The following is a 17,903-nucleotide window of genomic DNA, read 5'->3' as shown; positions in this document are numbered from 1 at the left end:
TATATATTACAGTTATTATGTATTGAGATTTTCACTGGTTATTAATTAATTATCCTGGGTGCTTATGATATCACACAAACTATTGAAATCTGCACCGAGATATTCTGCTCAGACTTCTCAGACTACTGAAATCTGTACTGAGATTTTAGATCAAACTTCTGAGACTATTGAGATCTGTACTTAGATAATTTTGTCAGTTAATCAAAATCTGCACAAAGAAAGTCTGGTCTGACATCTGAGATTGTAGACATTTACACTCGGGTAGTCTATTCAGATGTCTGAGACTACTCAGATGGTCTATTCAGACTTCTGTGGCCAGCAAGATATGCACCAGTGTTGTCTGACCTGTGAGATATATTAGAATCCAGTCAGACAGCCGTGGCCAGCGAGATATGCACCAGTGTTGTCTGACCTGTGAGATATTTGAGAGTCCTGTCAGACAGCCGTGGCCAGCGAGATATGCACCAGTGTTGTCTGACCTGTGAGATATTTGAGAGTCCAGTCAGACAGCCGTGGCCAGCGAGATATGCACCAGTGTTGTCTGACCTGTGAGATATTTGAGAGTACTGTCAGACAGCTGTGGCCAGTGAGATATGCACCAGTGTTGTCTGACCTGTGAGATATTTGAGAGTCCAGTCAGACAGCCGTGGCCGGCGAGATATGCACCAGTGTTGTCTGACCTGTGAGATATTTGAGAGTCCAGTCAGACAGCCGTGGCCAGCGAGATATGCACCAGTGTTGTCCGACCTGTGAGATATTTGAGAGTCCATTCAGACAGCCGTGGCCAGCGAGATATGCACCAGTGTTGTCTGACCTGTGAGATATTTCAGTATTGTCCAGTGAGACTTCAGAGGACAGCAAAATATTCACCATTGTTGTCTAAACTGTGTTATAGATGAAGTCATTGTCCTGTCAGACCCCAATGGCCGGTGAGATATACATCAGTGTTGTCTGGTCATAAAACTCAGAGATCTGTATCACCGAGATCTTATTACGAGACTCAGCACTGCACCATCTCAGCTTCATTTCAAATACTTTGAAAGTTTTCATGTCTTCCTTTTCTAAGGAACCACTTTTCCATAATCATTTGTGGTTTTTGTTGATGATTGAATGTTTTTTTTTCATCTCCCCTGGTTACTGAAATCCTTGAACTTCCGCCTTTCTGCTCCGAATCCCGGGTCACTTCAAACTAAACCTCTTTATACTTACCTTTACATGTGATGTCCACCAATGACCAGTGCCTTGTCCTTTCTGAATCAAATTCTTATCTGTTTACAGTTAGTTTCCATTGCTAATTTTTTTATTACCCAATCTTTTTAAGGTTCATTAAACTTCCCAGAACCACTTGATGACAATGGAGCACAAATAATTCATCAAACTTAATTCTCAAGAAAAAAAAATATTGTGAATACATTCTAGCATTGGAGAACTAAGCTGTACCATGTACCATTTTCTTCCCAGTACTTCACCTATTCTCTTCTGTCCTTGACCTTAGGTTTGACTGACCTTGACCCTTACCTGCTTTGTTTTCCTTCACCCCATTGGTTTCTCCTTCCTCTGTGGTCAGCTCCGCGAAGCTGTCCTCGATGTTGTTCTCTCCCCTGAACGTAAGAGACAGGCGTCGCTTCAGACGCTTGATCATTGTCTTACGTTTCCACGGTTACCAAAGTACTGGGAAGCATGGGACTTCTGGAAGTACAAATTAAAAGTCAGCTGAGATACATACAATGAGCAATGTGTACAAGAATATTCAAAGAGTGTGGTCAAAAGAGGTTCACAACTTTGGGAAATTCATAGACAAACGGCATTAGTGTTTAATACAGAAGATTCTCAATTAATCTAAAAAAAAAATTCATTATTATATATTCTTTTACATATACTTGAAATGAAATCTCTCCTCCTTGGATTTGAATCAATGACAAAGAATAATAAAAACAAGTGGTGAGCTGTCTTAGATTTAATTAAGGGACCAAGGGAGAGGAAAAGATCAATATCGTTTATTTGAAAAGGATGCCTGTCAAAAAAGAATGATAACAATCCAATGACATTGGTTGCTGCTGTTCCTTACCTGAATCAGAAGAAGTCACTCCGCCACGAAAACTGAGTACCATTTCTACAACATCAAAACAAGTAGAGTTAGTGATTCCTGTATCGGATATATCGGTACGACATCTAACGGCAAGTCAGCACTTTGAGGATCCAGTGATCCTGTTTCTGTCTTGGCCTGCTGGCTCGGTCACCACAGACACTAGATACCACAGTGTTCCACGGTCACCACAGACACTAGATACCACAGTGTTCCACGGTCACCACAGACACTAGATACCACAGTGTTCCACGGTCACCACAGACACTAGATACCACAGTGTTCCAGCTACAGAGACTGTGTATTAGAGCTCACTGCTTGAATAGTTCCCCAGTCTCTTTCATCAACACCCCCCCTTCTGTTGGACCCTCTATCATACAAGTATGCACAACACCTTACTGCAGAGCTAGATCACATGTCTCCGTTATCAACTCCCATTCTGGGGGACCCTCTACTGTGAACTCTTACACAGAGTTAGTTGCACCTTATTGCAGAGATAGATAGAGGACTCAGTCAACATCACCCCCCCCCCCCCAAGCTATAGGACCCTCCCATTATATATACCTCCAGTCTTTCCATTAACTTCTGATTAACCCACTGCAAATGGCTACTGACAAGTCTGTCACATCTCTGGGTTGTTAGTTTGGGATGGAGGTCTGAGATTTTACGTCCCATCCAGCTATTGATTTGACGGCGCTGGTAAAGGCTGCTGTGACTGCTGCTGAGTGTACATGGAGGGTAGTAAAAGTACCATTAAATCCTAGGTAATACCATCAGGATACTTCATCTTAGATATTACAGCTGCTTATTCACCTCAAGGTCTATCTATTCTACCATATGACAGACAGATATCTTATTGGTCAAATACATGTAATTAAATGAGTATGTAATCCACTCACTTAGCTTTTTTAATTTTCAAAATTTTCTAATGTATCAAATAAAGAATTTAAACACATGTATACAGGTATACCAAGCTAGTTATCTCCTCAGTCCATATACATGGTATTTGAAGTATTTTGAATATTCCACACTATGGGACCCTGGGGGGTGAGGATAGACTCGGCTGACACTGGTCAGTCAGGGGTGTAGGGACATCTGATGAGAGATAACTGGGTGGTGGTCCATACTGCTGTACTATAGATAGTATCATACTACTCCATACAGACAATTTCAAAACTGATTAATATAGTACATTGTACACTTGAACAACTTGCATTACACTGCCACTCCTTAAAAACTTAGATCTTATACATTACTGCCACTCAACAAAATCTTAGATCTTATACAATGTATTAAACTGCAATTCAATAAACCCTTATATCACACTGCTACTTCAAACAATCCTACATCTTATATTAGACTGCAGCTATTCTTTTTTTAATTAAAACCCTAACATTAATTTTGATACTGAACTGTGCCACTCCTCAAAATGTAAGGCCTCATATTTCACTACACCTGTATCAATTTTTATTCATTAATAGTACAATAGATCAATGTTCATATGCAATCTAGCAAGACTTCAACAAATTGATACATAGAGAAATAGGCAGAACTGTAAATATCTTATACTTTTAATGTGCTGGTAGATAGAACCTCTTTTCATTAATATGATCCTCTCTCTCTCTCTCTCTCTCTCTCTCTCTCTCTCTCTCTCTCTCTCTCTCTCTCTCTCTCTCTCTCTCTCTCTCTATCTCTCTCTCCTACTTTCCCTCTCTCCTACCCCCATCCCATTCCCTTCTCTCTCTTTTTCTTTGAGAGGTTATGACAAGCCCCTAAATTAAAGGTCCTGTTGTGTCTAAATCAGGGGTTTAAATGCACAGATTATCGAGATTAGCCTGGAGACTTTAAAGAGACTTAGTAGTCAAGGTCAATGCAGAATTAATTAATGGAATCCAATTAAATTAGAAGAGGATCGCAACTGATTGTACACTGTCACAGTACCAGTAGAAGATTGGGACACTATCCGCCTCTAATCCCTCCACAATATCAGCAGTCAAACAGTCCTCCATTAAAATCTGTACCTGACTTTTCAGCAAACCTTCGTAGCTTTTTACCTGGATTTATTCTTAGCTGTGGCCAAGTAATTAATGTTACTGGGAGTTGATTAAAGTGAAATAAATCAGTTTACATTATCTTTTGTTACAACAAGAACACCTTTCCCAGGTTAATGTCACCACTCCGCTCCACGCTGTCCTTTTCAAGTAAATTCTTCAGAGCTCAAAACATAAAATAGGACTAAAGAACCTGCCCTTTACAATGCAAAAATGTAATCTTATCATTTATCTTGTTTACATATAAGTCAACTAAAAAAAACCACAATAAAGTATGCCATAAAGTCTATATATAAAATGCCAATTTCATATTTTCTTACCTTGTAGAGTGCAATAAAACTGACTTTTGAAATTATAACTCCAAATCCATTCACCCTACTTCTGAATCAATATACATTTCTGACGGTGCAGGTAAAACCTATGCGATGTAGATGTTGACAAATGAATTACAAGAAGAAAATGATTTTTCCACAACAAATGTAAACAAATAGATAATTTAACAGTCAAATGGGGGTGTGAATGGATGGGGATACTTTCACAGTCACGGGAGATACACATCAGAACAGTACAATGGAGATGTTGTTATAACTCCCCCTGTTTAATGGAGATACATAGGTCTCTGTACAATGTTTGATGTGCCTGCATGTAAACTACAAACACAGTACTCCATTTCCGTGTCATAAAGTCATGCCCCAACACCTCTACAACACCTAAACAACACCTTTACAGCTTTAGATGCAAGCACTTTAAACCAACATGAACAAAACACGTACTGCATCGCACAGCAATGGATTTGCGTCAGTAAAGAAGAGACGAGATGTCATTTGCATTTCTGGTTTTTCTCTCTTTTCTTAATAACCTAACAAAACCACATCTTAAAACCCAGCATAAATAATATTTTGATGACTAACGCTGACCTTGCACTAATTATCAGTACCATGTACCTGTCAGACCAAGCTACCTGTATAGGTAGCAGGGAATGCAGAGAAGCGGCACTGCTTCCAAAATAACAACATACAGTTCACTTCAGTCAGAAAAGGGAATGCTGGGTGCTGTGTAAAGGCATTTATAGATGTTTTTAAGACTTCAGAAATACATTTTTTCCGATATTCTGCAAGAGAGTGCCATGCGCACTTGAATGAACACTATGAGAGCTTTATGAAAGGGAAAAAAAAGGTGCAAACTACACCAGAATGCTCCTTCAAACCTGCTTAAGAAATTCATAGTTTGGGGACCGTCGGACCCTTGTTAATGTACCTTAGCAGTAGGCATTAAGAAGTATTAGCTTATTTATCCAGATTTGTTTTGAAAACTATCTAATTCCTGTTGAAATATATATCTTGTTTACATTGCAAATTTTCAAAAATAAATTAAAAACCTGAAAAAAGTTTAATTTTCTTCCACACCAATTAAAGAATTGCTCCCAGGGATTTCAGCTGGTGAATGTTCCTGAATGACCTTATATAAACACACATGAATTGAATGAAGATGATGCACTGGACTCTAGAAAACAGCTGTCTCATTTGGTATTCAACATCAGTTGGGGATGACAGATAGTAAATTCTACTGAAATGATGGACTGGAGTGAAACTTCAAAAAACTAATGCAAGGTCATTGGATCTAGCTGACCACTGATCAAAGGCACCCTGATCAACACATAAATTACAATTGGCTTGGAGATCATGGAGATAGAAAACTTTAACAAAACTGGGTTAAAAAAAACAATTCTTAACTTTGAATACTTACACAATTCATGGAGGGTTCTTTTTCAGAAAAGATATAATTACCTGGTCTTACATTTAATAAAGAATTGGACCTTGTTATGCTGTACTGGTGAGGTGGGATTTAGCTTCCCATTGCTACATTACAAAATGTTCAGAATCTTGTGCGACAAAAAAACCCTATGTACATGTACGTAAAACAAAAGACAAAGCCTCTATTTATCATATTAAATGCTTAAAGTCTATGATAGACTTTATGATAATAGGTCTGTACATGTATACCAAATGAGAACACAGAGAGGCAGGATTGCCAGGACATATTGTCAAACAAGGCTGGAGAAAAAACAATTTATATTTGGTACATAATTAAATTAATATTTTGGAACATTATCTAAAAGCATTGATGATTGACTATTTTTAAAACATGTTTAATATCAGAAATCTGCTTAACATTTATTATATAGAGTTTCATGCATCCAGAAGAATTTTAACCATAAATGTTCATATCTGCTGCAGGCAACTCCACTCTACAAATTACAAGTTAGGTTGCCTTTCCAAGAGAACTAATTAAAACTAAAGACCATGCAGATCACTATATTTGAAGGATTTCATTTTAAACTAAAAAGAAATGTTTTCTATGGCTATTGAATAATTTTGCACTTATTATGATGTAGCAAAATTCAGCAGGGGATTTTAAAGATAGTACATGTAGTAAGGAATCTACTTATTTAACCATGAAAATATGATAAATAATTCAAAGATTGAAAAATACACTTTCAGGCATAAATGCTGATGGGCATAGTGCCAGATAAGAATAAAACTTATAAATCTACATTTAGCTTTTTAACCAACCAACTTGACTATTTAGTGTATTTCAATTCCTTTATCTTTTATTTTAATGAAATAAAACTGGCTCTGGTTCAAAGGATGACAAAACTTCAACACGTAAAAATTAGACATAGGTCATAGACAGTGTGTAGACATATAGTGAGAAGAAAAACTTCAGTAAGTACAGTAGTTCAATTAACAGGTAAATGAATTCCAACTATTATGTGACAGCGTGTTCTAAACAGGTTTTCTTGGTTTTCTTATCTTCTGTACAGTAACAAATACTTCTGATTTTGAATATCAACTAGTCAGGCATAGATGGTATACTAAAGTAGGCCTAAAGGACAGACTAAACAGACTTATATTGACAGGTGAACTCAAAATTAGATCAGTACTCAGCATTTGTGAGTTTGTGTATTGGGTCACTTAAAATCAACTAAGCGAATATTAAATGTTCTAAATACAAACTATTATATTAGGATAATATCAATCTGGCACATTAATACAAACATGGTAGGCAGGATTATAAAATGTTTCCGTGGGTTTAATCAAAGTTACTTATTTAAACACATATGTCAGTTATAGAGATCAAGACTTGATGAGCATTCATCCGCTACTGGCCTGCGACCAGTTCTCACCGAGTAACATATCTCTCCTACGTATTGTTGCCTCATTTTCTCCAAACATATAATTATAAATAAAAAATGATGTAACAATGCACTGGTGAGAAATGATACTCGGCGAGAACAGGTCGCACGCCAGTATATACACTTGTGGACAAACTGACATCCCACAGAAAATAACCCCAGCATTCCCTATACAGCTGCTTTAAATTATTAATACTTCATCCTGGAATACATTTGTATACACTGGTATGGGTTTTATTACTGTATACAATGGTATGAGTGTCATTACCACGAAATCTTTAAACAAATTACATTTCAACAAAATTTTACAATCTGCCAATATTTTCCACCATAAAAAAAACTCCAGTTGCAGCTTGCTAATTTATCGGTTGGTCGAGATCACAAATTATTTCTGTACATTAAAGTCCGTTGATATATATTCAATTGTAAAAACTGTTGGATAAACATTGCTGGCATTAGTGTTACATTATTTGCACTTTCATTATGTTAAAAAAAGGCCTTACCATAGACAATTTTGGTCATCTCCCATCACCCATTGTGTTCTGCAGTTCAGCCGCTTAAATCAAAGAGCATAATTATCAAAACACATACATTGGTAAACGTATTAAATAAGTAAAACATATTTTCAGAGATAATTGAGTATAGATTGCGAAATTTATATCAATTTTATTCATAAATGTTTATTTAGCTACGTAACGGACTCGTTGTTAATGGTATATGGAGCCAGCGGAAGTTGATTAAACAGATGACGATTCATTGAGAAGCCGGTATCTTACATGTTCCACGATGAACCCGACAGTAGCTATAGTGTTTGTCTTTATAGGATGTTGTAGTAATATGATTTTTCTGGAGTATTTGATAAGGTAAAAATCAACAATGTTGATATGTTTAGTTCCATGTCAAACTGGTTGCCAAAATTGGGAATAATCTTCGTTTGGTCACAGGGGCTTGTGTAGAAAAAAAAAAACTTTGTAAAAAAAAGTGGTTACCTCGCAGGAAAAAAAAATAAGGGAGGAGGCCATTTTAGATACCGCCTCGCTTCATCAGCTAATTTCTCATTTGAAATGTTAAACTAGACATCTGCGCCGATTCATATTCCTTAATAAATGATTCTTCTTCGAACTACCACCTCTGTAGTCTATCCCAAGGTATAGGTTCCATCACTATTTGACGATTTTTAATAAAAATACACATACCCGTGAAAGAAGTACAGTTAAAATCGATAAAATGGAAAATATCCAAGATATCTTCATTGACAAATTATCACTTTTCACTCATAAAAGTTAACAGGAACGAAAAGAAATTTCTTTGGGGGATTTATAATGGGAAATGTGTACATCTTTCATATCGGAAGCAAAATCTCGGGACAGATAGTTTAGTTCTTTTTTACACCAACATTAACAAACTTGTTGATTTCCTGCGTAAACATTAAAAATCGACAACTCCCTTGCTTCTGCAGAATGCGAAAGTATGGCACGTGAGTCGTGAGATCTTTGTCATACGATTGGATGTATGGGAAAAACCAAGGAGTTGTCGATTTTGGATGTTTATGCGAGAAAAAGATAATATTTGTTGATGTATAGACTTGAAAAGAATAAAACTGAAGGTGGGATCTTAATTAAAAGAAGAATCTTTTATAAAGGAATACAAATTGGCGCAAGTTTCTAGCATAGCGTTTTAAATGAGAAATTTTCTACACAGTTAAGCCCTGGTGGTTTGGTAGTATTTGCACAGGTACCTGAATTTTTATCAGTCAGTCGCTCAACAGGCCAAATATAGAGAAAATCTACCTCCTCTATATATAAATCTGCTCAATAAGCCAAATGTAAAAAATTCTACCTCCTCTGTATGTAAAATCATATAAATAGAGGAGGTAGAATTTTTCAATGTTTGGCCTAATTATTGAGCAACTGATTGATAAAAATTCAGGTGCCTGTGGTCTTTGAACAATTCAAAACCACACACTAGATGTTACATATTCTGTGATTCAAATATTCAGAAACTTTAAAGGTAGACAATTATTGCCCCCTGATTCAGAACCAAGGGCAATGATTCCCTCCCCCCCCCCCCCCCCCCAAATGCTTGCATGCTTGAATATGTTGTGCGTAATAAATGCATAAGTTTTAAAATATTTTGATTTATACAAATATAGAGAAAAGCTTGATTAAGCTATTAAGAATTATTTTTGCAATTTACCTTAATGTAACAAAAGTCCTACGTAGGACTGATTGTAGATTGATGAGTGACAAAGAAATACCCAAATACGTATATTTTATCGACAGAAATTAACACAATTACAATGCATATCAAGTAATTGTACCACAATACAAAGAATGGAATTTATTAGAATTACTGTTTCTTTATAAAAATAGCTGACAACTTGCAGAAGCTTCATTAATGTTTCACAAGAAGATAGACTAAAATAGCTCAGTAAGATTTGTGCCACATTTGTGAAAAGTCCAAATAGAACTAAAATTTTAAACAATGTTTGTCTCACCCTAGATTGAACATTTTATCATAAAAATTTAAAGTATAACGATAGAATTCGTTCCTCGAGTTGTCACTAGCAAAATAAACAGGGGCAGATAACTGTAATCTACTTATTTACTAGGAGTATTTAGTAATCCAAATGTCAACACAGCAAGTAAATTCAAAGTTCGAAAAATTTTGATAAATATTTAAATTTCGTCTTTGTGTGGATATTTATTTTTAGGATAGAGGACATATACAGGCTCACAAAGGTTTGTTATAGTTAACACAGTAGTTATTCTCTGTGTAAATCTTTTTGTAGTCAGAAATCGTTCTGGAGTGGATTCACTCTGATTTGCTACAATGCAACTATATGGGGCGTATTCTGTGGTAAGGGCTAAAAATGTCCTGAGATACAGTACAATGTAAAACTATTCTAGTATTTTAACAAGTCCCTACTCACTGCTAAGATGATGCAATTAAATATTCACATGGCAGATAGTGCAATTTACCAATTCACCTGCTTGATCTCTGCTATCTTGTTCAATTTTAAGCTCAGTGCTATTTGTGTATTGGATCTTTTATGTGATGAGCTTGGATGCAGCAACTTCAAGCTTGGTTCACTTGATGCAGAGAAACCGAGAAACAGATAGGATATCTGTTCTTGTTTTTCATTTAAGTCAAAGACTAAACTGTATGCTGTTGTGTTGTTTTTTGGCAACTAACAATCATTTATAGCTTGTAGATTATGTAAAGTGTATCATAACAAAGTAGATGTTTTGAATATATCAGCTCACTAAAGATAAATCATATTCAATCAGTCAGGCTGTCATTAGGGTTAACAGTTGAATATTTTTGAAAAAATGCAGTATGCAACTTTAAATTAAGGTCAGACAACACGTTCCTCGAGAATCTTTTTGGTATCTCCTCGTAGTAAAGAGTTCCAATAAAAATTATTAATTTTATAATTATTTTAGAAATGATTAAAATTTAATTCAATGTGGTCATGTGTCTACATGGCCGAGTGGCTAGAACCGTGGCCGCTCATTGCCAGACGCGTATGGGTTCTAGAGGTCGTGAGTTCGAAACCCCGCCCCAGCCGAGATAGAGTTCCAATATAGTGAATTTTGCTATGCTGTATATGTATTTATTTTTATATCAGCAATTCAGGTATATTTTCAAGAAGATTGTATAGGAAATTGCATATTCTAGTATTTTGCAGAAATGCATGGTAAGGTACCCTAATTTTTTGCAAGAAAGCCTGTCAAAATAGTAGTAAACCATCAACAAATTCCTGGAAAAAGTTATATAAAATTGAGGAACGTGTCGTCTGACCTTAAATATAAGATTAAAAGACAAAAGTCAAATTGTTTTTCCTTCAAACATGTAATCATCAGGATGATTTTTCTCTTTTCAGTGCCATCCCTACTTGTGGGAACTTGATAACATTCTCCCAGTTTCTGTTTATTTCCTGCGAGGGACTCATCACTACATCCAAGTTCTTCACTGTCCCTCCCAAAATACCAATCAGGTTGGTGTACTCTCTCTCTCTCTCTCTCTCTCTCTCTGGAAGTATTTTATTTTTTATGGTTCTCAGATAATTTGTAGAGGCACTGCTCTGTTGATTTTTCAGGAGCTACCTGGTTATGGTGGCCTATTTCTTCCTCGTCCAGGTGGCAAACAATGCCTCATACATGTTCCGTGTGTCCATACCTCTACAGATGATATTTCGAGCTGTAAGTACTTAGGAAGCATTGATATTATTTAAAGTATATTAAGAAGTAGTGAATAATAAATATTCTACATACAATAAAATGGGAGCCTTTTAAATAGATACCCCCAGCTTGTTGGGTCTAGATTTCACCCTGTAATAGTCAATCTATTAATCCAGTAGAAGTACATGTGTATTTATACATGGTCAAACATTCTCCGCACTAACTCTATGACTGTCTGGTCTACTTTCAGGGCTCAATGATCCCGAGTCTTCTATTAGGTGTTCTTATTTTAAAGAAAAAGTAAGTATACAGAGAAAGTGAAAGCACTGGTTTGTTAAAGAGAAAAAAAATCAAAAAAATCAAGTCATTCCATCAAAATATAAACAGAATGACTGTTGTGAAACAAAATGTCAGAAAGAGTGAAAAAAAATTACATACAAACAGCAGTAATTTCTAAAAATGTTAATTGATTATATTGTGCCAATTTGACATTGAAATGCTTTTTTTAATTATTAGATTGCATTATTCTTTGATTTAAACAAAAAATGAACTGATATTTTTATCATTGTATGTGTAGATTTTTTCTAACAAAAGGATTTAATACAAAATTTTTTCTTATATTAGATATTCAAAAGCTAAATATGTGTCTGTGATGCTAGTCACCATGGGAATCGCGATGTGTACGATAGCATCAGCAAATCAGGAAGTCAAGCACGTACACGACGACAAGGTAGGATACACTACATCGTAACGGAACACGGACACACAAGGTCCTAGATCAAATCTGGTTTAGGGGCGGGGAGGGGGTCTAGGTGTATTGTAAATTATTATTATTCAGTGGTTAAGTCATTTGTTTAGACAGAAATATATTGTGTTCATAACATAACAAAAATGTGGGAAATTTTTTCGATTGTATAGAGGACTTTTGGTATGAGCTGTTGATTCTGTTTTCTGTAGGAGCCGTCCAAGGACCCAGAAACTGAAGCTCAAAACATCTTCAATGATCTGCTGCTGTGGACACTAGGTTGGCATAACTCTACATGTCTACATATTGGGGAAAAATACATGATAAGGAGACTGTGTTCATTTGCTCAGTCATAGTGATATTGACTTTGCCTGTATTTTGACCTAGATTTTTGACTTACTATTGACCTTGTGACCTTTCTCCTTGTGTAGGTATCTTGATGTTGACCGTTGCTCTGTTTTTGACCGCGGGGATGGGAATTATTCAGGAGAAGACATACACACAATTTGGAAAACACCCCAAAGAATCTCTGTTCTACAATGTAAGATAAAGAAGTTTTCTTTTACTTAATAAGACAGTCTTTACATTGAAGATTAATTTTCTTGTGAAACAATATTAAGGTTTTTTCTCGAAGATTTCAAGTTTAAATACCAAATCAACTTTTGTTTAATGTAATAAATTTATGAAAATTATGTTTTTTATTTAAAATTGCCATTTTTTCTATCTTTAACAAATTGCACATGTGCTAAAATATCACATGCACATCTTTCAATAAAACACATAGGTTCCTGTTGAATTAGGAAACCATTTCCTAATGAGGACACTTTGATATAAATGTAATCAGTAATGCATCTTTAGAGCTTTTATGGGATCATCATCTTCACTAGCCAAGCGTTTTCGGTCCACTCTGTTCCCCACAGAGAGTGCAGATCGGAAACCCTTGACTTGGGAAGATGTGGGATCATTGGATAGTTCTTTGACCATATTGTCACATCAGAATACAAGGTTGCAATTTTCTCCTCTCTAAATATCTGACGGATGCCAATCCTTTGGTTTCAGCACTTCCTGCCTCTGCCTGGGTTTATCTTCCTCGCCTCAGACATCAGTCATCATGTCTCTCTCTTCAACCAAACAAGTACGTTTTAATGTAATTTATTTTGTTTCATTATTCATACCACTTTATATGACAATAAAGGCAAGTTCCAGATTAAATGACCTGCACAATAAAATGTACAAAGCAAAAAAGGTCTGTTAATCCTTAGATATGAAATACTTTTATTCATACAAGTCTCCATACGAGTGCAGATATTCATCACAAGCAATGCAAGCTTAAATATATAAGACTTGATATGTATTTATTTCTTTCTTTCACCAGCTCCAGTGAGCGTGGGCCTGGGATTCTCCATACCTCAAATGTGGTTATTCCTGATTGGAAACTTATTGACACAGTATCCTTTGGAAATGCGATGTCATGAATTATTTTAGGATTTTAAAACTCAACAGTCTCATCAACAATGTAATAGGAAGATTGGATTTAAGCCCTAGGATCATGACATTGTCTTAAAAATAAGTCAGCATTGTACAAAGTAAAAAAGTTCATAACTTCATATGAACAAACTTCAAAATGTAATTTAGGATTACTTTCTTACCTTGTTGCTACCCACGCATTTCAAATGTTAGGCAATGATTCATAAGCATTAGGTGAATGGCAGAGATTAGGTAAGTCTCAGATCTTTGAGGATCCTATATATGTCTTGGATCTTTGATGATCCTATCTATGTCTAGGATCTTTGAGGATCCTATCTATGTCTAGGATCTTTGAGGATCCTATCTATGTCTAGGATCTTTGTTGATCCTATCTATGTCTAGGATCTTTGAGGATCCTATCAATGTCTAGGATCTTTGACGATCCTATCAATGTCTAGGATCTTTGACGATCCTATCAATGTCTAGGACTTTGAGTATATTACTTGTTCATCTGTTGTTTCATGTTTCTGTAGTATTGATGTGCTCCTGGCCTATCTCTTGGGAGATTTGAACTACCTATGTTGTTTTATTATGATATGATAAATGATGCGATGCTTATTACTAGCTGTTACTCCCACAGTCTGACTAAAATTAGATCCTTCAAGTTCCTGTATCTTGAAAAATTACTCAAAGAAGAGTGTGTGAAATATATGTAATCTTAATCAGATTATTACTCTTAGGTCTTTCAAGCTAAAAAATATAATTCATGTATTACTTATTGGTATTGAAAACTTGAAATAGGTTGGCATGACGCATATATACAAAGTTCTGCCAGTTTAATACTGTATACAGGGTTATTTTTGCCTTGTGTAATTTTTGCCCCTCTACACACACAAACACTTTGTCCCTTCTTAAATTCACTCAGACATAAATGTGTGAAACGGGGCCTAATATTTCCCTGTATACAAGATGCCCAAATTTTTTTATTGGTATTGGCAAAGGTTTAAATTTGTAATACATTTTGTGTAATTTTTATGTAATTTTCCTTGACCACGTGTCAGATACATTTGTATACGCAGCGTATTCATCCTGACGACGGAGTGCTCGGCCCTGTCTGTTACGCTAGTTGTGACCTTGAGGAAGTTTGTCAGTTTGATCCTGTCCATATTTTACTTCCACAACCCGTTCACTCACCTCCACTGGATGGGAACGTCCTTGACCTTTGTAGGGGTCATTCTGTTTACAGAGATGGTCCATGTTCCAGGGTTGATGCCTCCCAAGAAAGGGGTCAAAGCTGACTAGGAGATTGAATGAGTATTTAAGAGTATGCATGTAAAAGTTGAATGTAGGTAAAAATGTGTGGGAGGGTGAAAATGTTTATATATGTATAAGAGGGTAAAAATGTATATGTATAAGAGGATGGAAGTTTCTGTTAAGGCTAAATGTATGTGTATGTTCAGGAGAAAAATGTATGGGAGTAAAAATTCTCTAGCTTTTTCCCTCCAGTTTTTTAATGTATTTTTGGTATTTGAAAATCCTTGGTAAAACAAAGAGACAATCAAAATGGAAAAGTTGGATGTTTTAGACATTTGATATTTTCATCGTTCATAACGTAAGTCTTTAGAATTGAATCAGGTGTGTTTTGTAAGATGTAAATATACTCTTCTGTATGAAATCCAGTTTTAAATAAGATCACCAATTAATCAACTTGAACAATACGGGATAATCTCTTTTGATAAAATGCCACGTCCAACTATTGTATTAGCCATCAGTTGTATTATGAAATGTAAACAAGTCTAGTCCTTTGTCCTTTTTATTGAAGATGCTGTATTAAATTAATAAGCCATCTTTTTTTCATGGCTTTGGTGCCTATTCGAAAAAGAAAAAAAGATATTAAGGTTGAAATTCTGCGTGTGTGGATGATGTAGCAAACCCTGTACACCCAGTCTCCATAATTAGGATTATGTACGTGGTTTATAGCATACAGTGGAGTCAGTACACATAACTACTGTCTGGGTATGAAAACTTGCCATGGTTATTGAATTTACGTAGTAGAGTGTATATCTATTAACCTAGATATCTAATTGTCTTTCATTCAAGATTTATATTAAGATAATCAAGGTCAACATTTTTTTTTTACTTTGTGAAGCTCTCAGCATAATATCTAATTCTAAGACATAAACTTATCACCTCTTGTATCTTGTTATTGTAAAATAGTCATGTTGTCTTTATTTAGTCCTGTGTTTTTATAAACTGGTTTTCAAAAGGACATGAACAGTTTATTGTAATAAAAGATTCAATGTTTAAATATTTAATTCGCATCTCATTGAAATTTTTGGAAATTATTTAATTTAATTTAGTAAATTCAGCCATGTTAAGGTTTAACAAAATGATTATCAGTCTTTTTTATTTCACTGTTAAAATCTTTCATTCTGTGGTCTGTTAAGTACGTGTACATTGTATATGTATTAGCATTGGTGAACATGTAAGGGCTAACAGAATTCGTGATAGTTTGGGCTGGTAATGACATTGATTGCATTCAGTATATTTAACTTTTGAATTTAGTGTATAGATTAGTCTAATGCTTGCGATCGTAGATAATATTTATCTTGTCATGTATTTTAATTTGATCTAATTCAATTGAGTTTGTAAACAAAGATTAATTTTTTCATACCATAGAACTTTTTGCCTGTTTTATTGTGTTGTCACAGTGAGTACAGTAAAACACGCCTATAATGAATTGATGCTTACAGCGAAGTGATTAACATACAAGTAGAAGAACTAATGTAAGGAACTCTGGTTAACTAATCTGTGTTGACTATTTCATGTCTGTGAGCAATTATATTTTTTATTTTTCCTACCAGGTGCAACAACTGATTTGTTTCATTATGTACCCCTATGCTGAAGTTGCATATAAATTGTGTAAATATCAAATGCACTTGTACATGTATTATAATCGGTTTACATTAAGTATGTATGAAGTTTTTCGGAATGGAGCATCGGGGGAGTCTAAGTAATACTCCACAATTAATAATGAGAGTTGATGTTGTTTCAGACTTTTCTTGCCAGATGTTTGACCTCTTTTGTTCAGCGTTGTCAGTAAGTCAGGGTCAGTCATTGTCTCGTGCACTCTCTGTTGCTCACTATGTGGTTGTTGTTAGTGTATTGTACATGTTTTATGTATGATATTTTTTCACTTCAATTTCAAATTAATCTTTTGGGGTCAGACCATTTCTGGAGATTTCTGAAGCTATAATTATTTAGAATTATAGCATCATCAGTTCCATTGTTGTGGATTTCTATCCATGTTTTATCAATTCTAAAATTGATTTTTATTTTTGTTTCAATGAAACACAAATATTTTTATTGCAAATACAAAGAAATATAACTGATAAATATTCCTTTATGAAGTTGAATGCTGTGCCTTTTCTCTGCTTTGATTTCTGATTGACTAGTTTGCTTTTAAAAACTTGCCATTTTTTTGGCAATGGGGCTGTATGGCTACTATATGGTAATTAATATATATACTTTTGTATACGCTTCATGGTTTGCAAGTGAAACACACGATAAGCCACATTGGCACATGCATTTAGAAATACTTACTATGTTAAGTGTAGTCTACAACACATAAATATATAGGACTTTTCGATTTAACAGTTCAGTGACATAGATAAACATGGCTGTACTTACGGTAATTAATGCTTTAAATCTATGATGTCATTTATCAATAGGTATTTGTTTGAAAGAAATTTTTTTTAAAAGTTTTTAATGTTTTACCACTTTTAACTTGATCAGCAATGTAAAGTTAGTTACCAAACTTGGAGATGATGAATAAATTACATGAAAACTTTATTTCTGTGTTACCTTTTTACTCTATTAATTGTTTTGACATCAAAGTGTTGGTCAAATGCATGAGACGTGAATATATGAAACTTTTTAACCTGGCCAATTATATAACGAATGTAAATCAAACCACCATGTGAGATACTAATCAAAACAGCTTGTAATAGGCCAAAACAACTTGTATATTAGACGTTTATGTCTTCCTCTTCCGCAGCACGTAAATACCATAAAATTTATTAAATGGAACATTTCATTGGATAATAAAATGAAACAAAAAGGTTGATTATTAAATGTATACATGTCGACCACATTTCAAGTTGGACCCAAAATC

General features: G+C 35.0%; 2 protein-coding genes across 3 annotated transcripts in view; one reads left to right on the top strand and one right to left on the bottom strand.

The window, feature by feature from the left end:
• The window catches only part of LOC105323040 (cyclin-dependent kinase 17), a 32,852-nt gene extending 24,906 nt beyond the window's left edge, over positions 1-7,946 (bottom strand). Inside the window, exons 1-3 of one of the 2 annotated variants that reach the window (XM_011421988.4) lie at positions 7,837-7,946; positions 2,069-2,113; positions 1,519-1,689 (exon numbers count right to left, since the gene is read on the bottom strand). In XM_011421988.4, coding sequence (XP_011420290.2) covers positions 1,519-1,642 — 124 coding nt within the window. In that variant the 5' untranslated portion in view covers positions 1,643-1,689; positions 2,069-2,113; positions 7,837-7,946. Of the gene's footprint in view, positions 1-1,518; positions 1,690-2,068; positions 2,114-2,650; positions 2,730-7,836 lie in introns of those variants that run through there. The other variant, XM_066080841.1, reaches the window with a different exon arrangement.
• LOC105323102 (UDP-xylose and UDP-N-acetylglucosamine transporter) overlaps positions 1-17,579 on the top strand; it is a 69,420-nt gene extending 51,841 nt beyond the window's left edge. The window contains exons 2-11 of the mRNA XM_066080842.1: positions 8,107-8,196; positions 11,220-11,333; positions 11,436-11,538; positions 11,768-11,817; positions 12,142-12,247; positions 12,475-12,541; positions 12,694-12,803; positions 13,322-13,397; positions 13,638-13,710; positions 14,791-17,579. Of these exons, the coding sequence (XP_065936914.1) occupies positions 8,120-8,196; positions 11,220-11,333; positions 11,436-11,538; positions 11,768-11,817; positions 12,142-12,247; positions 12,475-12,541; positions 12,694-12,803; positions 13,322-13,397; positions 13,638-13,710; positions 14,791-15,031 (1,017 nt within the window). The 5' untranslated portion in view covers positions 8,107-8,119 and the 3' untranslated portion in view covers positions 15,032-17,579. The remainder of the gene's footprint in view (positions 1-8,106; positions 8,197-11,219; positions 11,334-11,435; positions 11,539-11,767; positions 11,818-12,141; positions 12,248-12,474; positions 12,542-12,693; positions 12,804-13,321; positions 13,398-13,637; positions 13,711-14,790) is intronic.
• Positions 17,580-17,903: the final 324 nt, after the last annotated feature.

This window comes from Magallana gigas, chromosome 4 (assembly GCF_963853765.1).
Source record: "Magallana gigas chromosome 4, xbMagGiga1.1, whole genome shotgun sequence".
Taxonomy (NCBI): Eukaryota; Metazoa; Mollusca; class Bivalvia; order Ostreida; family Ostreidae; genus Magallana; species Magallana gigas.
This window is presented reverse-complemented; position numbering and strand designations above follow the sequence as displayed.